Source organism: Lissotriton vulgaris, chromosome 5 (genome assembly GCF_964263255.1).
Source record: "Lissotriton vulgaris chromosome 5, aLisVul1.2, whole genome shotgun sequence".
Lineage (NCBI taxonomy): Eukaryota > Metazoa > Chordata > Amphibia > Caudata > Salamandridae > Lissotriton > Lissotriton vulgaris.
Window position 1 is genome coordinate 351,935,331 of NC_141693.1, and position 25,964 is coordinate 351,961,294.

Genomic DNA, 25,964 nt, shown 5'->3' on the forward strand with positions numbered 1-25,964 from the left:
TTAATGAACTGCAACAAATCATATGTAGTTTACTGTTAAACTTGCCCGTGTGGCCTGAGGTTCGGGCTGGACTGTTCCCATGAGGCACAGGGTCAGACTGATTTGCATACGGCCATGTCTGAACTGGGGTGGTGGAGTGAGCTAAAGAATGATAATGGATTAAACCCAGATCAGTTGACTGGGGGTGAGTGCTTGCATTGTTCAACACTCCGTCCATCGTCCCCTTTGGTTTTGCTTTGTTCGCCCTAAGTTGGCAGGGTATGCGCAGACGTGGGTCCCTTGCTCACTTTGCCACTGGATTCAAGGTAGTCTTGCTGATGACGGCTGATTAGCCATAAACCGGTCCCAGGATGCTTGTTTCCGGTCCAGGGAAGACATGGCTTGGCAGTTCGGGCTAAACTGTTCTCATGAGGCACAGGGTCAGACTGATTTGCTTATGGCCCTGTCTGAACTGGGGTGGTTAGGTGAGCTAAAGAATGATGATGGATTAAACCCAGATCAGTTGAATGGGGGTGAGTGCTTGCATTGTTCAACACTCCGTCCATCATCCCCTTTGGTTTTGCTTTGTTCGCCCTAAATTGGCAGGGTATGCTCAGACGTGGGTCCCTTGCTCCCTTAGCCACTGGATTCAAGTTAGCCTGGCTGATGACGGCTGATTAGCCAGAAACCGGTCCCAGGATGCTTGTTTCCGGTCCAGGGAAGACATGGCTTGACAGTTCGGGCTGGACTGTTCCCATAAGGCACAGGGTCAGGCTGATTTGCATATGGCCATGTCTGAATTGGGGTGGTGGGGTGTGCTAAAGAATGATGATGGATTAAACCCAGATCAGTTGACTGGGGGTGAGTGCTTGCATTGTTCAACACTCCATCCATCCATCATCCCCTTTGGTTTTGCTTTATTCTCTCTAAGTTGTCAGGACAAGCTCAGACGTGGGTCCATTGCTCACTTTGCCACTGGATTCAAGCTAGTCTGGCTGATGATGGCTGATTAGCCAGAAACCGGTCCCAGGATGCTTGTTTCCGGTCTAGGGAAGACATGGCTTGGCAGTTCGGGCTGGACTGTTCCATGAGGCACAGGGTCAGGCTGATCTGCATATGGCCATGTCTGAACTGGGGTGGTGGAGTGAGCTAAAGAATGATGATGAGTTAAACCCAGATCAGTTGACTGGGAGTGAGTGCTTGCATTGTTCAACACTCCGTCCATCATCTCCTTTGGGTTTGCGGAGATACATGGGCAGCACCATCCACCCAGCCAAAGTTTGCATCTTAGCGCCCCAGAGGGCTATTCAGAATAAAGATGTGAGTTATACTGTCGCTAGACACTTTCAGTCGCATCATAACAGCAACAGGCAACTAGTTAAATACATTTGTATTGATCATGTGGCACGTGCCATGAGGGGAGGCGATAGAGAGAAGCGATTGCAGAGACTGGAATTGTGCTACATTCTAGATATAGCAACAAAATTACCGCTAGGATTAAATATAGGGAAGGAACTTGGGGTCCCCTTGTAAATACGTATAGCAAATGAAGGAGAGCAGGCCTAATAGGGGTTAGTTAGGAAGTGGAGTAGCAGTCTTGGACATGTGGCCCATACTGGTCACAATTGCTTTACATGTGGCAACAGTTAGGCTGTTTGCATAAAGTAGGGTCGCTGAAGTGAGCAGGCTCGTCCTGGGCACACAACTAATGAAATTGGTATTGTGATGCAGTGATTATTGGAGTCCCTGCGTACATGGCCCATCCAGGGCACCAATGTGTGCATGTGGGAAGTTCTTTAAAATCTTTAAAATGTACATGGCCCATCCAGGGCACTAATGTGCGACATGTGGGAGGTTCTGTAAAATCTTTAAAATGTTAAAATGCTGAGCGCCAGAGGGAGTTAGGCCATTCAGGGCAAAATCACGCTGCATTGATATGATATGATATGTGTAATGATTAGCCAATGCCTATGCAAATTAATATAAGTTGTCCTGCACGTACTTTGTGTGATCACGCTATCACAATGCGCTGCTAAGATCTGGGAGGTTCCACTTTGAAGTGTAACAACTAGGTACCATGGTAACATGACGCAATGTGGGTTGGATATCCTAAGGTCTCAATGGTATTCTTTGCTTAACCTGCCAACACTGAGGAAGGCGTACCGCAGTAACGCGTTTGTTTTGTTATTTTTGTGTGCCATTAAACCAAATAGGGATGTACCTCCGTGAGTGCTGGTGATTATTTTCTCGAACGTGGATACTTTGCGCGAGTCTGCCCTCGTGCACCAAGCACCCGCTAGAGAGTGCATCTGGCATTTACATATATATATATATATATATATATATATATATATATATATATATATATATATATATATATATATATATATATATATATATATATCGGATTTTCAAACCGTCTTGGCTGAGGGCGGACACCAACTTTCAGGGCGGGGTCCAACAAACGGAGGCAGCCAAAACCTCCGTAATTGATATCGTTCGACACCTTCTGTTCACACGGCGATTTTCCACACCAAACAGATAAAGGACCCCGAAGCAGCAGATGTATTTAGTGGGAAGATTTATTGGCTCTTTCAAATGGTATTCCAGGCATGACGTGTTTCGGTTAACTAGTAACCTTGATCACATAGCGACACTGCAGTTAAGTGCATGTTTAAATACTCATTTTTTCAACCATTCCAATCATGTGATGCTAAACAGTGAGAAAATACTTCTGTTGACCATATATTTCTGTACATCAATGGTGACCAGTTTAAATATTTACTGGGTTCTGATTTGCATAGTTATACATATATATTACTACATAAATGCATAATAAAACAATGTGCAACATTACGCAATAACTAGCTAAAAATTGTGTATAAAAGAGACCTAATTCTCATTTTCATCATATTTGCCATAAAACATTAAACATGAAACGCTTCTCATGCTCACACAGCCACGCCCAACAAGGCAGGTTCTTTGAAATTCAGTGCACGAGGAAACTACGGCATTTACAGACAGAACGCCATTGAGAAAGGGTGACTATCCCGAAACCGGTCTGGCGCTTTGAACTTTGGTGGTTTGTTTTCCTGTGTTCGCCTGTATGCAGCTGCCTTCAAATAAATGCGGAAATGCTTCACTTACCTCGTGGCTTCTCTGAATGAGCAAACTTTTACTTCTGGATTAAAACGGCTGTGCTCGGTCGTATGAGAAGCCTGCCGCGCTGCGGACCTGTGATGATGCCACCTGGTGTCATTACTTTAGGGAGGTGGGTGCCCCAAGACAGCTGATAAGGACATCAGGCGTTTCAACAAGACGCAATTCCCAACCCACATGGGTTTCATCTGATCTGTTTTAATTTTCTGCTGTGAATACGGACTCACTAGAGAAAAACATCGTGGCACTACAAGACCCAGGAGGCTGCTCACACAGCCACGCCCAACAAGGCAGGTTCTTTGAAATTCAGTGCACGAGGAAACTACGGCATTTACAGACAGAACGCCATTGAGAAAGGGTGACTATCCCGAAACCGGTCTGGCGCTTTGAACTTTGGTGGTTTGTTTTCCTGTGTTCGCCTGTATGCAGCTGCCTTCAAATAAATGCGGAAATGCTTCACTTACCTCGTGGCTTCTCTGAATGAGCAAACTTTTACTTCTGGATTAAAACGGCTGTGCTCGGTCGTATGAGAAGCCTGCCGCGCTGCGGACCTGTGATGATGCCACCTGGTGTCATTACTTTAGGGAGGTGGGTGCCCCAAGACAGCTGATAAGGACATCAGGCGTTTCAACAAGACGCAATTCCCAACCCACATGGGTTTCATCTGATCTGTTTTAATTTTCTGCTGTGAATACGGACTCACTAGAGAAAAACATCGTGGCACTACAAGACCCAGGAGGCTGCTCACACAGCCACGCCCAACAAGGCAGGTTCTTTGAAATTCAGTGCACGAGGAAACTACGGCATTTACAGACAGAACGCCATTGAGAAAGGGTGACTATCCCGAAACCGGTCTGGCGCTTTGAACTTTGGTGGTTTGTTTTCCTGTGTTCGCCTGTATGCAGCTGCCTTCAAATAAATGCGGAAATGCTTCACTTACCTCGTGGCTTCTCTGAATGAGCAAACTTTTACTTCTGGATTAAAACGGCTGTGCTCGGTCGTATGAGAAGCCTGCCGCGCTGCGGACCTGTGATGATGCCACCTGGTGTCATTACTTTAGGGAGGTGGGTGCCCCAAGACAGCTGATAAGGACATCAGGCGTTTCAACAAGACGCAATTCCCAACCCACATGGGTTTCATCTGATCTGTTTTAATTTTCTGCTGTGAATACGGACTCACTAGAGAAAAACATCGTGGCACTACAAGACCCAGGAGGCTGCTCACACAGCCACGCCCAACAAGGCAGGTTCTTTGAAATTCAGTGCACGAGGAAACTACGGCATTTACAGACAGAACGTCATTGAGAAAGGGTGACTATCCCGAAACCGGTCTGGCGCTTTGAACTTTGGTGGTTTGTTTTCCTGTGTTCGCCTGTATGCAGCTGCCTTCAAATAAATGCGGAAATGCTTCACTTACCTCGTGGCTTCTCTGAATGAGCAAACTTTTACTTCTGGATATATATATATATATATATATATATATATATATATATATATATATCGAAGAAAGACTCGTCCCAAACCTCCAACACTGCCAGATATCGCGCTGTCCTGAACAGACGAAGAGAGGAACCCAGAAGTGGTGCCAAACAAGTGTGTTTATTCAAGCTCAATCTTGCTCAGCATGCCCGCCATTACGCGTTTCGACAGTATCCACTGTCTTGATCACATGATGTGATCGCAAAGCCACATGGGAATTTATCCTCCTTTACAATGACACAAAAGGTGGACTAAGTTTCAACCACCATATTCAAAAACAAAATGCTTTCAAAGGGTACATGGAAACAAACAAAGGACTAGAACATCAATGTATAGTCCCATTATGTCTTAAATACAACCCAAGTGGGTGAATGAACTGAAGTATATACATATATGTGCAATATTGCGCAAATAAATAAACATGTACAAAAAATTCATGAATATATACATATAAATATATAAATATATAGATCATAAAAACCAGATGTTAATTTCATAATTCATAAAAGACTATGTTTCCTGACCCTTTCAAAAGACCATTTAGAAAATATATCCCAAGTGGGAATTTCCAATAAAGTGTCAAGTGCTACATGTAAACAGAATCTTATGTAAACATACACAATTCATGCCGTTAGATTCCCATAATGCGGCAAGGAGCAGCCATCATCGCAAAAGTGCAAATAAAGAATATCCAAAGTGTCAAGTGCAAGTAAATTATAACAAAAATTGTTTAAAAAGGGAAGAGCCCCTCCCTTTTAAGTTCATTTAACTGACAGATGTTAACACACAGCTCTAACCGGAAATGCAAGACAATTCTATTGACTTTTTTTCTTTCTTTCTTATCTTCCAAACAGTGCTACGCAATTGCTAAACAGTATATCCATTTTTGTCATTATTAGTCGGGTGCAGCCACAGATCATATGGGATTTGGAACTATAGACAGGTGTATAAGTCCTCACTGGCGTTGAGACCTCCAGGAGTACGACTATTTAGTTCCAAAATATACCGAGTCTCAAGGACCCTGAGCAGCCCATCCCTATTCCCACCTCTTTTGAGGGGTGGAACACAGTCTATGACAAAATAGGTGAGGTGTTTGGGATCACTCCCATGCACCGCCTGAAAATGGCGTGCCACCGGGTAGGATTGTTCGTTATTGGAGATTGCCCTCAAGTGCTGCAGTATTCTCCTGTGAACCGGAAGCCGGGTACTCCCTACATACCTAAGTTCACAGGGGCACTGCAGCACGTAAACAGCAAACTCCGTTTTGCAGGATAACTGCTTAGTTATCAGTACAGGTTCTTCCTTAAATGGAGTGCTATAGCGTGTTTTGTTACATCCATTCTTGCAGGCCTTGCAACTGGAACACTTTAAAAAACCTTTTTTCAAGTTCATAAAGGTTTTTGATATTGGAAGTTCCAAATGGTTCTTCACCAGCCTATCTGACATAGAGGTGGATTTCCTAAAAGAAAACTCTGGCCTTCTGCCCACCGAACCTCCAATGACGGGATCCCCCGTCACCAGGTTCCAGTTGCGGCTGAAAATCCGCCTGATCTCATTATGTTGGTGGTTATATGTGACCACCACCCTAGAGCTTTCCTTGGAAGTTTCAGTCTGAACAGCATCACATTTTGGTTTGGGCGCCAGAACCTGTGCCCTTGTCATGTTATTGGCACGCTCCATGGCCCGAGGGCTCTGAATAAAGATAGAAATTAGTGCCACCATTTGGAAACTAAACCAACCTGGGCTATAGTTCCCATGGTACCACTCTGTCATCCGACAGGCCCATCAGGGGGCGTGGTATTGGTACTATGTAAAAGGGACCAGATGCATGTATACATCTGAGCGGTTGCCTCTGAGGAAGAAAGTACATGTTGAAACGCGCCAGGCCTACCGCACATTTGACTGTCTTATTGAAGCGGCCAGCAGAGGACTACTCACACCCTGTAAATAAAGGTTTGCCACCTTTCCATCTGTGTGCGAGTGCTGGTTCAACAGTGGGCAATTTGGAGCGAAGATAAGTGGTCGCCAAACCGGCACCACCCCAGGATCCAGGGGGCCACGCGGCTTCAATACATTGAGCCGCTCAGCGGGACATTGATGTGGTATTGAGAGTGGTCACTGCAGGCGGTGGCCCATCCGAGGGCTCTGAATGAAGACAGAAATTAGTGCCAACATTTGGAAACAAAACCAACCTGGACTACAGTTCCCATGGTACCACACTGTCATCCGACAGGCCCATTAGGGGCCGTTGTCGTGGTACTATGTAAACGCGACCAGGTGCCACATGGCTTTACCCAGTTATGGCTAAACGATTGAATCACCCCCTATAGCTCATGGAGACATTTTTATTTTAAAGATTGTCCCTAGAAATCTCATGATTGTATGGTTGAATGCAAAGCAGTCAATCTTTTGCAATTAGTCACCCCACCTCCTGAAATGAATTCCCAGCGTATATTTGCTCCATTTCAACTACAACAAACTTTACTGGCCAGGGGCGCAAACGATGCGGGGGCGGATTGGGGAGTTGCTAAAGAGCTGGGATCGAAGATATCTGAGCCATGCCAAGTACTAAGCATCATGCATTAGACTATCGCATTTTAATACTGGTGCCCGCATTGACGCATTAAAATGCATTAGTCACGCCTTCATAGCTCCCAGACACGTTCATGCAGCGCTCCAAAAAACATATGCAGGACTTAATGTCTTCGAAGGAATTCATGCTGCCGACGCCAGACCTGGAGGACTCATGGTTATGGTTACCTGGCAATGGGATACATTGTTTTTCCCGTGTAGGAACGCAGATTGTGCTCCCTCGGTCAGCCCCACCTGGCCTTCCTGAGACCCAAGTGTGGTTCCTGGATCTTCCTGTGCGGGCTGGGCTGCTAAATTAAAAGTCATTGGGTGGGGCTGTGTTTTCTTTGGTCTCTGGCTGAAGCAGATGGCCTCCGAGCATGAAAAAAGTAATGCGATGTGCATTGCTCATATCAAATATTTATCGCCACTGCTGCCTGCCGGAGTGAGACACCCCCGAGCACCGAGAGACGCGCTGACTCAAAAGAAGCTTTGAACTGTCGCCTCTGCTGCAGCTCATTGAAGTGCACTCGTCTGATCTAGCAGTAAGTGCATAGACCACACTACGGCACCCTTCCACTTAGTTACACTCAACTTAAATGCACATTTTTCTTTAACTTACATTTCAGACGGACAAAAGGGTTGCAGTCTGGGCCCAAGTCTCGGAGAGGGGATTTAATTGCTGTTGTGATCGACGGCCTGATCTCAGCAATTTGTTTACTTAACTTAAACTTTTTAATTAAGCTACCTCCGGGCCCATCCCTGACTTGCGCCACACAAAATAAAAACATTGTTTTCTGGGCCCAGCCCAGTGCTGAATTTGAGCTGGTAGTTTCCTATGCTCGGCACTTAATTGCCAGCACCAGCACTTGTGACAGCTGCTAGCTGTTTGAGTAATTTGGAGATGAGTAGGGCAATAGTTGTTCAATAATTGAAAATAACTAATGTATGTCGCCCCAGGGGTGTAACAGACACCCCGCAGCCCCCTCAGTGTCCGGGGCCCCCAGTCTTCAGTACGTGTAGGTGGGGGGCACCTCAGTTCATCTCTGCAGAGCTGTGTGTCTTGCTCTAAAGCAGCTGCAGTGTGCAGCCTGCTCTGAGCTTTTCGCGCTGACCCAGGACTGAAAAGAAACAAAGTAACAACTTACTTTATTTCTCTCCAGACAAAGCCAGGTTCCTGACAAGGGTGGGGGCCCTCAGAGAGAGCCCTCTCCACAGGGCACTGTTCATCTGAGAAGGGACGAGGTAGCAAAGTGCTGACTGGGGCAGGAAAATGTTTGCAGTTCCAGGAACAGGTGCATTGGAAGGTACACAATCAGGGACAGAGCTATCAGTAGTGCAGCTGGTGCAGTGGCACCAGGGTTCAGGAGTGAGGGGGGCCCACCTTGCCTGTGTAGACTGCATTTATTTTACTGGTCGGCTGCTCAGATCAATGTGTTTCCTCATATCTGACCTGCGCCAACCTCAGACTGTTTCTACTCACTGAAGAGAACCTGGCAGGGAGATGTAAGGGAAGGTAGAAAAGCAACAGACTGGCCGCAGATAGCAATCTGGCATGAGCCGTTGCTCAATTTGTAGATTATTTCTGAGAGCGAGGCTGTATTTCCATGGTGGTCTGGCTGCTTGTCAGGAGTTGTGGTGAATTATAAGTGAGTGACTGCAGCAACAGCCATCCAATGACAGAGGAGTTCAGAATCAAAACACTTTAGAGGAGGTGCTGAGAAGGCACAGTAAGCACTTTCGGAACTTGCGATGCTCGCTGTTCGTCACTCACTATTCCCAAGCTCAATTGCTATATACATATTATCCTCAAAAAGGTAGAAGAACTTATAAAAATTAACCAGTAGTGGAAAGTTCTAAGGAAGACAAACGGATTTCCCAGGATGAACGAAGGTGAGTGCTTCTGTTCATGTTCTAGAACATAGACGCGTACTTTGCATTAAAATAAAGTTTCTTGTCTGTACATTCAGTCCCTCATGGGGTGTAAAGTCTTTTCCATTTTTTGAGAGGATAAATGTGCTTCGATTTATAGCAGTCCATTTGGGTGCAGCACTTATGCTGGAGAAAGGTGCCTTGACCTGAGCTCCATGGTAAACACTGCAGAGGACCCAAGCACACAAAGCACCGACCAGTGCATATTTGATGGCAGAAATACTGCAATTTGTATTTTTCAGATAGCATTATGTTGTTAAGCCTATACACACTGTTATATTAGAATGTTGCCTATCCGTGAGGTGATGGAGCCCTTGCAGTTATTTAAAATATTTCTCCCGTATGGGATTATAACCTCATTTTATAGTTTTAATCTCAAGTGCAAAGTGAGACATCTACACAAGAGAAAGAGAGAGAGAGAGAGAGAGAGAGAGAGACGAAGAGTGAGCAAACTAAGAAGAGAAGAAGAAAAGAAGAAGCCTGAGAGAGGGAGAGAGAAGATACAGTGAGAGCAAAAGAGAAGACATGTTTTGAGATCTGTTGTTCATGAATTCGAATCTCAACTAGACCAAGTCATAGTTTCAACTATTTGAGGTTAGTAAATTGGTACAGTAATACCTTTAAGACTGTAGAAATGCAGAACAAAGTACAATGTAAAACACGTTATTATAAGAGATGCCTTGAGGTGAAGAGAGTTATTAGAGTTCCGAAGACCAAAGGAGGGTGAAATAAGTATCCAGTGATTGAGAGTAGCAGCGAAAATATAAGACCACTAACCCGAGAAACCTTGAAGTACCCCCAGATGCAAATATATAAACAGAAGGAAAAAAGTCATTTTTGAAGAGCACAAATGTGTGAATATGAGAAAGAGAACAGGGTTAGATCTTTGGAAAATGTATTAATTTGCACAGAGATAATAAACACACTCTGGCATATGAAAGAGTACACAAACAAAAGGTGACAGAGAGCCCCAAAGAGAAAATATAAAAAGAGTCTGAGATACCCAGAGAGCCACATAAAGAGTGAAAGTGACCCACAAGAGCAAACAAGGCCCCCTTGAGAATGAGGAAGAAAAGCAGATACGCCACGAGAGAGAGAGCATATACATTTCTGAGTTTTGTAAGCCTGACTGAAAAACAATACATTTTCTTTCTGTTGAATATGATCAACGTATGTTGTGCATAGGAAATGATGAAGCAAGAGTGTTCAGTGGACCGGTGTCAGGGAATAGATAAAGAGAAAGGGGGGAGGGGGAGGAGCAAATAGAGAAAGGTAATGTTAGACAATCTAGGGCAGTGTGAAAGAAATCCCATCAAATAGATCAGGAGATGGGTTGAAGAAAAAACACTGTGGGATGGATGAAGCAGGGTCTCAGAGAGCAATAGTACGGGGCCCAAGGGAGGCAGAAAGGGTGAAAGAAACAAGCTCAGAGAGAGGTGATAAAAATAGTTACAAGAGAGAAAGAAAAGCAAGAGCTCCATAAAAGTAGGGTAAAAAGATCCCAAATAGGAAAATGTGTGGAAGAGACCGGGAACCCACAAACAGAGTGAAAAAGTCAAAGAGAGGACCAGTGAAAGACAAAGGGAAAGGGGAGAAGGCTTCTGAAAAGTATTAAGACTTTACAAAAGAGAGAGAAATAATGCGGAAAGAGAAATTCACTGAAACAATGGGTAAAGGAAACAAACGGGAAGACAATTAGATAAAGGAAACACCGAAGAGAGGAGAACAGTATTCCCTTTACATGAGTTAGTGGTCAGTGTTCAGTGCATGTGTGCAGGATTGCGAGCACAGAGTTTGAAGCTCTTTCGTTAAGTGTAAATAGTTCACACTGGTCTGATCCGCCACTGCCATATCCCCAACAGTGCTACCTTCTCAGACTGCTCAGCAGGATCTAAGTTCATTCATTAAGGTTCATGGGCCAGTTCTGCATATTCCATAATTAAATTCCAACTCTGTGTCAGGGATTAAATGTTCCAAGCTGATAACTCTTTATACATTGATGATTTGACATTTAAGGCTCACATTTACCATTACAGTAATCATTGAGAATGTACTTTTCTTCAATCTTGGTGCAATTAGAATATGTTTCTTTTTAAAATATATAGTCCTTCTTATTGATGTACACCACTTTGAATTTTACATGTGTTGATAGAATATTATTTCAACAATGTTAAAATTTTAATATTTTTAAGATCCCATGCTCTTTTATGGTTCAGATCTTTTTATTAATTTATTTGGGAACAAACAGCTGTGAATCCGGTAGGCTCTTTACCCATGGAGCAGGTCTGTACAAGATTTATAGAGAGCATAGTGGTAGATGAGAAAGCACTGGAAGCGCTAATCGAGGGACACAGCTAGATAGTATGTAGGAAAAAAGTCACAAGGTGCTATAAGGAGAAGGTCAGCTGGAAACAAAGATGTTAAGGAAGAGAGGGTGGGGTATAAAAGAGAGAAAAGAGAGGTAGGGAATGGAATAGGTGAGAAATGGATGAAGGAAATACAGTGGAGATAGTATACAAGAAGAGAAGAGAAAGAGAAAGAAATACAGGAGTGATAGGAAAAGCACAATGGAAAGATATTGATGGGATTGGAGAGAAAAAGTAGGAGAAAAAAGTGACAAAGAATAGATAAATAGAAAAACGCTGAGAAAAGAATAGCAAAAAGATAGGATGGTCAGAAATAATGGAAAGGAAGAGATAGGAACAAGAGGGAGGAAGGAGGTGTGAAAAAGCAGCGGAAGCACTTTTGGCAAAACTGAAAGATGAGTGGGCCCTGTGAGAAGTTGGCCCGATATGCAACGTTCGCTATTCTAGCGACCGCTATGTATCGTTCCAACGACCCTTATGGTGTTTGGTTGTAAGTCAACCTATAGACCAGCTATCCTAGTAGCGTGGATACGAGCAGTCTAAGGCTAAAGACTCGAGAGGGCGCGTTAAGCCAGCTGTTTACCACACATGTACCCCTTGAACACCCAGTGAAAGGACACCACACAAGTGTTATGAAAATAAACAGGATATTTATTAAGATTCACAACAGCCCCGGACTCTTTATGAGGACAGGGTACTAAGCACAAACCAAATCTCTTAGGAAAATACTTCAAGTGCACAATTAAAACAAGTGTCCGAGGACACGGAAAGTTTAAGGTCTCGGGCGGACCCGATAAGGCAAGTCGGAAGCGAGGGACTCGGGACCCTAGAGTAAAGAGGCTATGCAGGCACCGAAATGCCGAGTTACCTAGCCACGAGGGCTGCGGCTGCACAAGTCTTACAGGCGTCGGGGTCTTCGCTGACGAGCCAGGAGCCGGAAGAAAAGGAGTTGCTGGCCGGCGACCAGTGATGAATAGTTCGTAGAGATCCAAGCCTGGATCAGAGATTGTTGATACCTGAAAGCAGAGGGGACCAAGTTCGTACTACTAGCCAGTAGTCAGAGGGTACCAGGATGGCACCGGTTGGCCGTCACCTCGACCAGGTGAGTGGGCGACGCTAGGCTCTGCAGTCTCACGGACCAGGAGGCGTTGTCGGCGACCACGGCGGAGGTGCGAGCTGTCCCACGAAGGATGATGCTGTCGGCGTCGCTGGGCCCAGGATGGGGCAACAAGCCTTGGCAGATCTCAGGGCCACGTGGTGGGCCTAAGATGGCGTCTTGAGTGGACCAGGAGGGTCCGGGGTGCTTCTCGCAAAGATGGAAGCAAGGGCCAGTCTGGAGCAACCAGACCAGCAGTGTTGATTGTCGGATGTCGTCACAGAAGGGCACAAGCCAGCGGCTAGTGACCAGACAACGTGCTGAGCAGCGAGCAGAAGGGCCCCACGCAGATCGTGGAGATGCTGGGAGACTGCACTTCGGTGCTGGAGCGGCTCAGGGTCGGGGCTTCTCGGACCCCAGAGCACTCACCAGGGAATCGCTTCGATGGTCGTGCTGGTTAAGAGCGTGCAGGTTCTGATGATGGCCGGTCCCTCGAGGTCTCGTCGCACCCACAGATCACAGCTGAGCTGATGACGCGGGTAGAGGTCAGAGGTGCCAGGGAAGCCGGTTCTCGTCGAGCTGGGCCGTCGGATCCTTGAGGAAGGACTTGCAGCAAACCGCAGAGTTCTTAGATGGTGCCCGCTGATGCAGGGTGACTACTCCTTAGTCACAAGGGAGAAATCTTGAGAAGAGTCTTGAGTGTCCTTTCGTAGAAAGTAGTTCTTGATTCAAAGATGATCTAATTTGGAAGGGTCCCCGCTCCGGCCTTTATTCTAAAGAAAGGGGTGGGTACATGACTAGGTCCTGCCCTAAGGGTGGGACCAGGAAGGGAGGTAGTTACACCCCTCTCCCCTGCCGGACTTTCCCCAGGCCAGGGCTGGTGCCCCTGGAACTGGTTCTGACCGGCAGATGCGTAGTGAGCACCGGGGTGCCACTCCGCAGTCACCTTCTCGCAAAAGCCCTACCTACCCAGAATACACAAACCCTGTCTGGGACGGTGCGAACACCGCCCTCGACAGGAAACCCTTTGTCCAAGCTCTCCTCGCTGGAAGGACTCCCAGCAGCAGGAGGTCAGACTCGTGTCTGTGGTGGCAGCATCCATTTTGTGGAGCTGAGGCTTTAGTTAACTTTAACCGGGGTTCACAGTTACGTACATGTCGTGTCCCTCTAGAAGGGCGGAATGCTAACCTCGTCGCCAGAGTTGGTGAGAGGGCAGCATCCCGATTCGTATGACACCTTACTCGACATGTCTTGATAACGCGACACCGAAGTTACCGATGTGGTACGCGTTATCATGGAACAGCCATTGGGTCTTGATTCCGCAAGCTGCAACCGGGCTCGGCTCGGGCCAGAACCTAGTTCACACGAGCCCATGCACTCTGCCTTCAGGATTGTCAAGGCCTGCCATAGGAGTGACTGATAGGAACTCGAGTGTCCATTGTATGGTTAGATATAGGGCTACTATATCTAAAGCAAAGTGTGATTACACGACTTCGCCCCAGCTGTCATGCAGCCAGTTGTGTCAAATTTAGGAGGCCAGCCAGGGGTGACATAATACATGCTGCAGCCCCTGACGGCCCTGGGTACACCTATGCCCTGAGTTACAGGGTCTGATAAGGTGGCCCAGTACCAATTGGTAAATGCACCTAGGGTACATATTGTAATTTAGAAAGAGAACAGCCAGGCTGTGGGTCTGATTAGCAGGCCCACAGCCAGAGAAAGTCGTAAACCAGTGAAACAAAAGCAAAAAATCTGGGTGATCATAGGATTGCAGACCCTACTCTCCTACATGACCCCCCCCCCAAACGTCGGAACAATAAGCTAACCTTGACCAGGTGAGTCTTCTTGTTCTAAGTGGAAATATCTGGAGAGCCCATCGGCATTGCCATGATCAGTACCAGGTCTATGTTCCACTGTAAAGTCCATCCCCTGTAGGGAAATGGACCACCTTAGCAGTTTGGGGTTTTCACCCTTCATCTGATTTAGCCACAAGAGGGGCTTATGGTCGGTCTGAATCTTGAAGTGAGTGCCAAACAAGTATGGCCTCAGCTTCTTCAGGGCCCAAACCACAGCAAAGGCCTCCCTCTCAATAGCTGACCAATTCTTCTCTCTAGGGGTCAGCCTTCTGCTTATAAAAGCAATGGGCTGGTCTTGACCATCAAAATTCAGTTGAGAAAGAACAGCTCCCACACCCAACTCAGAAGCATCTGTTTGGACAATGAATGGTTTGGAGTAGTCCGGACTCTTGAGGATAGGCGCCGTGCACATGGCCTGCTTTAGGTCATCGAATGCTTTTTGACAGCTCGCTGTCCACTGAACCTTTTTTGGCATTTTCTTGCTTGTCAGTTCGTTTAATGGTGTCACGATGGAACCATAGTTCCTGACAAACTTCCGGTAGTATCCAGTCAGGCCCAAGAAAGCTCGAACCTGAGTCTGGGTGGTTGGAGGAGCCCAGTCCCTGATTGACTGTATCTTGCTCTCCAGTGGCTGACCCTGGCCTCCACCTACAAGGTGGCCCAGGTATACAACCTGTGTCTGCCCTATCTGGCACTTGGTGGCCTTGATAGTGAGGCCTGCTGCTTGCAGAGCCTCTAACGCTTTCCGCAGGTGGACCAGGTGATCCTCCCAGGTGGAGCTAAAGACAGCAATATCGTCAAGATACGCCGCACAGAAGTCATCCAGCCCAGTAAGGACTTGATTCACCAACCTTTGGAAGGTGGCAGGTGCATTTTTCAGACCAAAGGGCATCACCACGAACTGATAATGCCCACCAGGGGTTGAAAATGCGGTTTTAGGCTTGGCGTCCTCAGCTAACCTGATTTGCCAATACCCAGCTGTCAGGTCAAACGTACTTAAGTAGTTGGCCGAGGCCAATCTATCGATAAGCTCGTCTGCCCTCGGTATTGGGTGGGCGTCAGTCTTAGTGACTGCATTGAGACCCCTGTAGTCTACGCAAAACCTCATCTCTCTCTTACCACCCTGGGTGTGAGGTTTCGGCACTAGAACTACGGGACTAGCCCAAGGGCTATCCGAGGGTTCAATGACTCCCAGCTCCAACATTTTCTGCACTTCACTCTTGATGCAGTCTCTAACGTGATCAGGCTGCCGGTAGATTTTACTCTTAACGGGCAAGCTGTCACCAGTGTCAACCTCATGGGTGCACCAATCGGTCTGGCTGGGTGTTAGAGAAAACATATGTCTGAACGACTGAAGAACCTGTTTACAGTCGCTCTGTTGATGTTCGGAGAGGCTGCCACAAAAGACAACACCATCTACCGATCCATCGTCATGATTCTGAGTGAGCAGGTCGGGGAGAGGGTCACTCTCTTCTTCCTGTCCCTCATCTAGGGCCATGAGCAAACTCATGTCCTTCCTGTCGACATATGCCTTGAGCCTGTTGACATGAAGCACCCTGTGGGGGCTCCGGGGAGTTCCCAGGTCGACCAGGTAGGTGACCTCTCCCTTTTTCTCCAGGATGGTGTAGGGCCCGGACCATTTGTCCTTGAGTGCTGCTGGGGCCACTGGCTCCAACACCCACACCTTCTGTCCGGGCTGGTAAACAGTCAAGACAGCCTTTTGGTCATGCCAAGCTTTCTGGAGTTCTTGGCTGGCCTTAAGGTTTTCAGATGCCTTCTCCATGTATTCAGCCATCCGCGAGCGGAGGCCAAGCACATAGTCCACTATGTTGGCTGCAGGCTTTTTGAGAGGTCTCTCCCATCCTTCCTTCACCAAACACAGGGGTCCTCTTACAGGATGCCCGTACAAAAGTTCAAAAGGGCTGTAGCCAACCCCCTTCTGTGGGACTTCTCTGTAGGCGAACAAGAGGCAGGGGATCAGGACGTCCCATCTACGCCGAAGCTTTTCAGGTAGTCCATGAATCATCCCTTTAAGGGTCCTGTTGAATCTCTCAACAAGCCCATTGCATTGTGGATGATAGGGTGTAGTGAACTTGTAGTTGACACCACATTCCTTCCACATAGCAGTTAAGTAGCTCGACATAAAGTTTGCACCTCTGTCGGAGACGACCTCCTTAGGGAAGCCCACTCTGGAGAATACTCCAACTAGGGCTCTTGCCACAACAGGTGCTGTAGTGGTCCTAAGGGGAATAGCTTCAGGATACCTGGTGGCATGATCCACTACCACCAGTATAAACTTGTGCCCTGATGCTGTTGGTGGTTCCATGGGACCGACGATGTCGATCCCCACCCGTTCAAAGGGCACCCCCACCACAGGCATTGGTATAAGGGGGGCCTTTGTCGTGCCACCTGACTTACCACTGGCTTGGCAAGTGACACAGGAGCGGCAAAACTCCTTGGTATCTTCGTTCATATGAGGCCAGTGAAAGTGTGAGACAAGCCTGTCCCACGTTTTCGTCTGGCCTAAGTGACCTGCTAAGGGAATCTCGTGGGCCAAGGTAAGTAGGAAACCACGCTGAGACAAGGGTACAACCAGCCTCCTGGTCATGCCAGGCTTGGGGTCTCTTGACTCAGTGTACAGGAGTCCATCTTCCCAGTATACCTTGTGGGTACCTGTGGCGTTCCCAGCAGCCTCAGCAGCAGCCTGCTGTCTGAGGGGTTCAAGAGAAGGGCAGTCTAACTGGTCCTTCCCCAGGTCTTCCCTTGAGGGTCCCCCTGAACCCAAGAATTCAACTTGATCAAGTTCGAACTCCCTAGGCTCAGTTTCCCTCAATTCCTGTAGGTCAGCCTCCTCTGAGACTTGATCCACGACCTGGGGCAAGGGGGAAGGCGCAGCCTTAACCCTACTGCTCTTTTTCTTGGGAGGTGTCTGGTCCGTTGTTCCAGGATCCAGCACCTGTTCAGTGGGGCATTTCCTGACCTGTGACCTGGTCACAGCGAACACATGTGCTGGCAAACCTAACATTTCCATGTGAGTCCGGTGCTCCACTTCTGACCATTGTGATGACTCCAAATCATTGCCCAACAAACAATCCACTGGGAGGTCTGGACTAACTACAACCTTCTTTTGGCCAGTTACCCCTCCCCAGGAGAAAGCTACAATTGCCATACTGTGATTGGTAGTGACATTGCTTGCATTGGTCACCAGGAATTCTGTACCTGGCATGATCTGTCCAGGGTCCACAAAGTTAGGCGTCACCATGGTGACGCTGGCACAAGTGTCCCTATAGGCCTGAGCCATCTTTCCATTTATGAAAGGCGTCTGTCTGTATTTGCCCAAGGTATTGGGACTTATGTCAGGGGACACGTCCGCGTCCCCTGTACTGACAAGGACAGCCTGAGTGAGTGTGCCAACTAAGTTGTCACGCCCCTCAGAACCCAGGGTTAACCCTACTAAACCCTTGGGAGGCGCACTACCACTGCTGACTGTACTAGGGGGCACAGGTGCCTTAGGGGCTGCAGTGGCAGGAGTCTGCCCTCCTCCTTTCTTGGTGCACTCACTAAACCAGTGAGATTTACTTTTACAGTACTGGCACCATCTTTTGGATTGGCCTTCTTTCTTCTTTTGGGGAGCCTGACCCCCTCCCTCTTTGGGTTGTTGGGGACCTGTCGAAGACTTCTGGTCATTTTGTTCCCCCTTAGAATCTTTACCCTTCTGGTCTGCTTTCTTCTGACCACCTTGATTCTGGCCCTGGTTCTGCTTAACTCTCGTACGAACCCATCTGTCTGCCTTCTTTCCCAATTCTTGGGGAGAGGTCAGATCCGAGTCGACAAGATGCTGATGCAACAACTGGTTCTGACAATTGTTTAAAATTTGTTCTCTCATCATCAAATTATACAATCCTTTGTAATCAGTAACCTTACTGCCCAGCAACCAGCCCTCAAAAGCCTTAGTGGCACAATCGACAAAGTCAGACCAATCTTGAGACTGCGTTTTCTGGGTATCCCTGAACAGCACCCTGTACTGCTCAGTGGTTAGGCCGAACCCTTCAACGAGTGTATTTTTCAAGACTTGGTAATCGTTCGCATCCTCCACCCTTGTGGTGAGGAGCTTGTCTCTTCCTTTACCTTCAAAGGAGAGCCACAAGATAGCTGCCCACTGACTCTGGGGAACACCTTGCACCGTGCAGGCCCTCTCCAAAGCAGTAATCCATTTGTGGATGTCGTCCCCTTGTTTAAAGGGGGGCACTATCTTACCAAGGTGTTTCGTATCGAAACTCTTTTCCCTATTGCTAGGTACATTGCTGCCACCAGTGGGGACTTCCCCACTTAACTGTTGCTCTCTCGCAAAGGCAAGCCTTTCTTTGGCCAGGGCAAGTTCTTCCCTTTCGATCCTCAGATTAGCTGCCCTTTCCTTAGCTTCGTACACTCTCCGCTGAGGGGACGTCATCCCTCCTTGCGAAGAGTTGCGAGAGCCATTGGTTTGAAGGGATCTGCCAGAGTCTCTCGACAGAGATCGGGCTCGTCCATTCCCAATGTTAAGCGGACCTGACAGTAGCGCTGGGAGTCCCCCAGTACCACTATCATGTTTGCTTAAGTTGGACCTGCTTAGTCTAACGACTTCTACCTGTCCCTTATCTGCCTCATCCCCAGAGGGATCCTCATCCTCATCATCCTCCACATCTTCGTTCTCAGTTGCGAGGTGGATGAGGTCAGGATCGTCTCTGGTTCCCTCGAGGGGAGGCATGTCTCCTTCTGGATTAGAAGAGCTAAGACGGGTCTCAGCTTTTCTGGCATCATAAGTCTCCAAGAGACCAATCAGAAAGGACGTGGTGGGGTTAGACCCCTGCTTGATCTTCCGGGACTGACACACCTGTCTTAACTCCTTGAAGCTCAGCACAGTATATCTTGAAGGGATGACCTGTGGAGGGTCAACTGACACAAGGGGAGACTCAGAGTTTCCTCCTTTGTCCGACATACTGTTTCTAGTGTGGTGTAAGTGATGCACCTACCTACACTACGTGTTTATCTACTGTTCCCTTGCTAAGAGTTGCAGCCAAGGTGTGCTAAGCCTTGAGGAGCTGCAACAGCTGGTTCAGTAGAACTCAGAGTATTCTAAGCTTTAGTTATATGTACTAACAGTACTTATGCGATCTTTCAACAAGATATTCTTAGGATACGTGTGGTAAAACAACAGCAAGCTCAAATCCCACCCGCTGCTCACCAATGTGAGAAGTTGGCCCGATATGCAACGTTCGCTATTCTAGCGACCGCTATGTATCGTTCCAACGACCCTTATGGTGTTTGGTTGTAAGTCAACCTATAGACCAGCTATCCTAGTAGCGTGGATACGAGCAGTCTAAGGCTAAAGACTCGAGAGGGAGCGTTAAGCCAGCTGTTTACCACACATGTACCCCTTGAACACCCAGTGAAAGGACACCACACAAGTGTTATGAAAATAAACAGGATATTTATTAAGATTCACAACAGCCCTGGACTCTTTATGAGGACAGGGTACTAAGCACAAACCAAATCTCTTAGGAAAATACTTCAAGTGCACAATTAAAACAAGTGTCCGAGGACACGGAAAGTTTAAGGTCTCGGGCGGACCCGATAAGGCAAGTCGGAAGCGAGGGACTCGGGACCCTAGAGTAAAGAGGCTATGCAGGCACCGAAATGCCGAGTTACCTAGCCACGAGGGCTGCGGCTGCACAAGTCTTACAGGCGTCAGGGTCTTCGCTGACGAGCCAGGAGCCGGAAGAAAAGGAGTTGCTGGCCGGCGACCAGTGATGAATAGTTCGTAGAGATCCAAGCCTGGATCAGAGATTGTTGATACCTGAAAGCAGAGGGGACCAAGTTCGTACTACTAGCCAGTAGTCAGAGGGTACCAGGATGGCACCGGTTGGCCGTCACCTCGACCAGGTGAGTGGGCGACGCTAGGCTCTGCAGTCTCACGGACCAGGAGGCGTTGTCGGCGACCACGGCGGAGGTGCGAGCTGTCCCACGAAGGATGATGCTGTCGGCGTCGCTGGGCCCAGGATGGGGCAACAAGCCTTGGCAGATCTCAGGGCCACGTGGTGGGCCTAAGATGGCGTCTTGAGTGGACCAGGAGGGTCCGGGGTGCTTCTCGCAAAGATGGAAGCAAGGGCCAGTCTGGAGCAACCAGACCAGCAGTGTTGATTGTCGGATGTCGTCACAGAAGGGCACAAGCCAGCGGCTAGTGACCAGACAACGTGCTGAGCAGCGAGCAGAAGGGCCCCACGCAGATCGTGGAGATGCTGGGAGACTGCACTTCGGTGCTGGAGCGGCTCAGGGTCGGGGCTTCTCGGACCCCAGAGCACTCACCAGGGAATCGCTTCGATGGTCGTGCTGGTTAAGAGCGTGCAGGTTCTGATGATGGCCGGTCCCTCGAGGTCTCGTCGCACCCACAGATCACAGCTGAGCTGATGACGCGGGTAGAGGTCAGAGGTGCCAGGGAAGCCGGTTCTCGTCGAGCTGGGCAGTCGGATCCTTGAGGAAGGACTTGCAGCAAACCGCAGAGTTCTTAGATGGTGCCCGCTGATGCAGGGTGACTACTCCTTAGTCACAAGGGAGAAATCTTGAGAAGAGTCTTGAGTGTCCTTTCGTAGAAAGTAGTTCTTGATTCAAAGATGATCTAATTTGGAAGGGTCCCCGCTCCGGCCTTTATTCTAAAGAAAGGGGTGGGTACATGACTAGGTCCTGCCCTAAGGGTGGGACCAGGAAGGGAGGTAGTTACACCCCTCTCCCCTGCCGGACTTTCCCCAGGCCAGGGCTGGTGCCCCTGGAACTGGTTCTGACCGGCAGATGCGTAGTGAGCACCGGGGTGCCACTCCGCAGTCACCTGCTCGCAAAAGCCCTACCTACCCAGAATACACAAACCCTGTCTGGGACGGTGCGAACACCGCCCTCGACAGGAAACCCTTTGTCCAAGCTCTCCTCGCTGGAAGGACTCCCAGCAGCAGGAGGTCAGACTCGTGTCTGTGGTGGCAGCATCCATTTTGTGGAGCTGAGGCTTTAGTTAACTTTAACCGGGGTTCACAGTTACGTACATGTCGTGTCCCTCTAGAAGGGCGGAATGCTAACCTCGTCGCCAGAGTTGGTGAGAGGGCAGCATCCCGATTCGTATGACACCTTACTTGACATGTCTTGATAACGCGACACCGAAGTTACCGATGTGGTACGCGTTATCATGGAACAGCCATTGGGTCTTGATTCCGCAAGCTGCAACCGGGCTCGGCTCGGGCCAGAACCTAGTTCACACGAGCCCATGCACTCTGCCTTCAGGATTGTCAAGGCCTGCCATAGGAGTGACTGATAGGAACTCGAGTGTCCATTGTATGGTTAGATATAGGGCTACTATATCTAAAGCAAAGTGTGATTACACGACTTCGCCCCAGCTGTCATGCAGCCAGTTGTGTCAAATTTAGGAGGCCAGCCAGGGGTGGCATAATACATGCTGCAGCCCCTGACGGCCCTGGGTACACCTATGCCCTGAGTTACAGGGTCTGATAAGGTGGCCCAGTACCAATTGGTAAATGCACCTAGGGTACATATTGTAATTTAGAAAGAGAACAGCCAGGCTGTGGGTCTGATTAGCAGGCCCACAGCCAGAGAAAGTCGTAAACCAGTGAAACAAAAGCAAAAAATCTGGGTGATCATAGGATTGCAGACCCTACTCTCCTACAGGCCCGATGTTGCATATCCTGACAGGAGTCTGCATCAGGAAACCCACCAAAAATAGGACAAACTTCCCTGGCGTACTGATGGCAGGGACTCCTATAGTGGATAGACCGCCACCTATGATAGACTGCCAGCAGACTAAGCCCAACTATTAACTCCACCATCCAGGGTTACTTATAACATTCGCATTGACAACATCCCACGTAAAGACCACATCTCTAATCACCTGAAAAACCTCCACTGGCTCCCCGTCAATAAGAGGATTACTTTCCGCCTCCTAACCCACGCACACAAAGCACTTTACGAACTTGGACCCGAATGCCTCAACACACGACTTTCCTTCTACACCCCCTCCCGCCAACTACGATCCTCCAACCAAGCGCTTGCTACCGTACCTCGCATCAATAAAACCACCATGGGAGGTAGATCCTTCTCCTACCTCGCAGCTAAAACCTGGAACTCACTCCCCACTCACCTTCGTCTCACTCAGAACAACCTAGCATTCAGAAAGCAACTTAAAACTTGGATATTCGACAAGTAATTCCCCAACCTTCTTCAAGCGCCTTGAGACCCTCCGGGTATGTAGCGCGCTATATAAATCTTTGACTTGACTTGACTTGATAACAATAGCGCCCTCAGCTCCTGCAGTACAGCGGGTCCCTGGCCTGTGAGCTCCTGACTGGCTCAGAGTGTGGGGAGCCATGTACTTTGCAGGGGGGCCCCCTCAAGTTTCGTTACGCCTCTGTGTCGCCCATACTATTATTTGAGCCTTTGGGGGCTCAAACAGTCTGAACTGCCTCAGTTGTAGCAGTGTGATGATCAATAGTTGTGTAGGTACCATCATTGGCATCATTGGCAGGTGTTATGGGTGATGCGAGCTGCAACGGCCTCCTGGCAAGGGCCTTGGCACATATGTTTATTTTTACAAATTAAGCACTGGCCCAGACCACCTTTCAGGCATATGTCTTCTGACCTCTTTCATTTTGCAGTACAATTCCATTTAGCAACGGCGGGCAGCTCAGGTAATCACGGTGGGCGGGCAGGGCACAGCAGGGGGGAAGCCGACAGAATAGGTATTATTGATTTATTTAATTGTACCTCTTCCTTTGCCCGTTGGCTTCCCCCCTGCCGCTCGCTGCCCTGCCTCAACATGCTTACCTGAGCCGCCTACCGCTGCCACTTAGTGGACAGAGTGGCATCACACATCATTCCAGAGCAGTGGGCTCAGCAAGGTGGGGCACATGAGGATTCCATATCGGGGTGCCCGGGGAAGCAGAGGCCGTATGCAAGTGGCAGTGGGATAGCCAGCACAAGCTCTCTCCATTCAGGCAGCGGAGCTGATACACAAGCTGGTGAGTTAATCTCAGCACAAGTGGCAAACGCCAATGATATGAAGTAATGCAGGAACAGTGTCAGCCGCCAGAGGAGAGCCACCTACGTGGACTGTCAAGCTCAGAGCAGTACCCTATGGCTGTACAAAGGAAGTAAGTTTTGGTGTGTTAAACTGAACATCAGGCACTGTAGAATATGAAGGTAATTTTTACCTACCTTATCTCAGCTAGCTCCTCATGTTTCGTGTCATTTCCACCCACTCCACCCCTTGACTTCCTCCCCCTTCTGGTCAGTGATGAGACATTAGGAAAGTACGCCCAGTGAAAGCATTTTAATAATTATAAAGTTCAATGACGGATGATGTGGATGACTGGTAGCAGTTTACCTGTCTCGGGGCATTATCTGGGGGAGGGAGGTACGTCGCAACTCTGTGTAAATAAAGATAGCTGGCAAAGCGCTCAGCTTTGACACACACTCCCAGGCGCTGGAATGGCAGCTGTTGGGTGAGTCAAACACTGTGCCTGGTGTTGACACCTTTCCGAGATAAGTTTACCTGCTGTTTCAAGAGTGTGCAAATGCCTGGACGTGATCACAATTAGAGCTACAAACAAAATCGTACTTATTCATTTGTACCATGCCATTTCTGTATTTGTTTTCTTTAAGTACTAGTCATGGATCAGCTCTAGAACACAATTAAAAGTGCTTTCTACTTATATTTGTTATTTGAAGTATGTACAGATAAAAGGAAAAATATTTACCAGCTTTGGGTGTTTTTGCTTATTTTTGTACCCACTGGAACAATATCTGCCCTGTGTTCGTTTGATCTTTGTAGCATGTGCTTCCACCTGTTAGGGCACAATAAAGTGCAATGGCATGGGGGTGTAAGACGTTTTATGAAGATGTATTGACTTTTGTATCACTATCTAAACCTTACATTTCAAGGGGTTTAAGCAGTTTCAATATATTTTAGGGATTCTCATTGATCAAAAGGCAGTTTTAAGAACTTCTTAGAGTTTCTTGTTGCTCAAATTGGTTTATTTTCTGTTATTTATATATATATATTTCCCTTGGTTTCATTGCTTAATTTTGCTAGCACGAAAGTGTAAGTCATAGTTGTTGAATGTCACTCATAATTACAATGAAATTATGAAAATGTCACACATAAGCAATCTAAAACCTTGGCAGCTATGTATGACAGTGGTGAGTTGTGGGGGAAAAGAACAAGGAAGTGCATTCAGGGAATGTGAAGCAATGCGGAGAAGAGAGCAGAGCTGTGAGAACAGGAGTGGAGGCTTGAGCCGGCATGCTTGCATCGAGTTGGGCGGGCTTGACGCTGAGCGTGACCTAAGCCCGGAGGCGACTATAGCCCGTTGGGGCTTGTGCCACTATAGTGCAGGTGATTGACCACTGCGAGCTGCCCAGGCGGAAGCATTGACCGCAGGGCCTGGCTGAGCTAGGTTTGTGTAGCTGAGGGCCAAGTGTGACAGATTGTGGCAGACATGTTACAGGTCAGGACACCCGATAGCAGGAGCAAATGCATGGCCAGAGTTAATACTGCATCACCACAGTGGAAGGAGATAACCCTAGGTTGGGCGTGGCAGACAACCTGAAATACCTATTGTGGATAATATATGTGGGACACTCTTGCTGCCAGTAGGCTGGCTGGAGGGAGAGATGTGGAGCCTACTCTTGGCCGAGAGCCGAGCAATTCACGAGTACTGGCCAAAAGTAGAGGAGCATACCATCTGGGGGCACATAACTGACTCCGCGTGGAAGTAGCATTGGGTGAACTGCAAGCCTGTGCGAAGTAGCGCAAAGTTGGAGTGAGATGAGTGGGCACAATGACTAGGGCAGATGAATCTTAATGGTGCCTTGTCAGGCATTTTATAAAATGTATGGATATTCGGGGTGTCCAGAGGTTACAGAGAGTGTGAATGGCAACCCTGATGAGGCAACAATGGGTGCAGCAGAATGTACTGGTACTGAGTGCTTGTGATGACTGATGCCTATGTGACAGATATATATAGAGGTAAACATCACTTACAACGCAAGCATTACAACGCACTACCATTACATCGCAACCATTACAACGCAAACCATTACAACGCATTGCGCTGGGGGGCGCTCTAGGATAGGGAATATATTTAATTTACTATCCAACACCTTCCCTACTATCCACGGTGACTGGAGTTGGAATAGTAAATTAAATAATTCACTATCCAGCGCCTAAAAGCATTATGCGTTGTGATGGTATGCGATGTAAAAACCGCGTTGTAACAGCAGGCGTTGTAATAGCCTGCGTTGTAACGTCATAGATCCATATATAGATGGTTGTGCAGGTGAATTTTAAAACATGCACACTTTGATAGCGGTCCAAAGACTGCAGCTGTTAATAATTTTCATAAACAAACTAATTTGAAATCCAGCCCAGTGATCCAAGGAGAAGCTGGAGGATATAATTGTCCTATGACCCTAGAACGACCGTTTCAGGACA

The 25,964-nt window shown here is 47.9% G+C and overlaps 1 protein-coding gene across 4 annotated transcripts in view; it reads right to left on the reverse strand.

Annotated features, from left to right (window-relative positions):
* The window catches only part of KIF17 (kinesin family member 17), a 520,936-nt gene that overhangs the window by 97,436 nt on the left and 397,536 nt on the right, over positions 1 to 25,964 (reverse strand). Inside the window, exon 9 of one of the 4 annotated variants that reach the window (XM_086921627.1) lies at positions 24,229 to 24,315. The exons of the other annotated variants lie outside the window; for them this stretch is intronic. Within the exon in view, the coding sequence (XP_086777753.1) occupies positions 24,229 to 24,315 (87 nt within the window). The remainder of the gene's footprint in view (positions 1 to 24,228; positions 24,316 to 25,964) is intronic. 4 annotated transcript variants of the gene reach the window in all.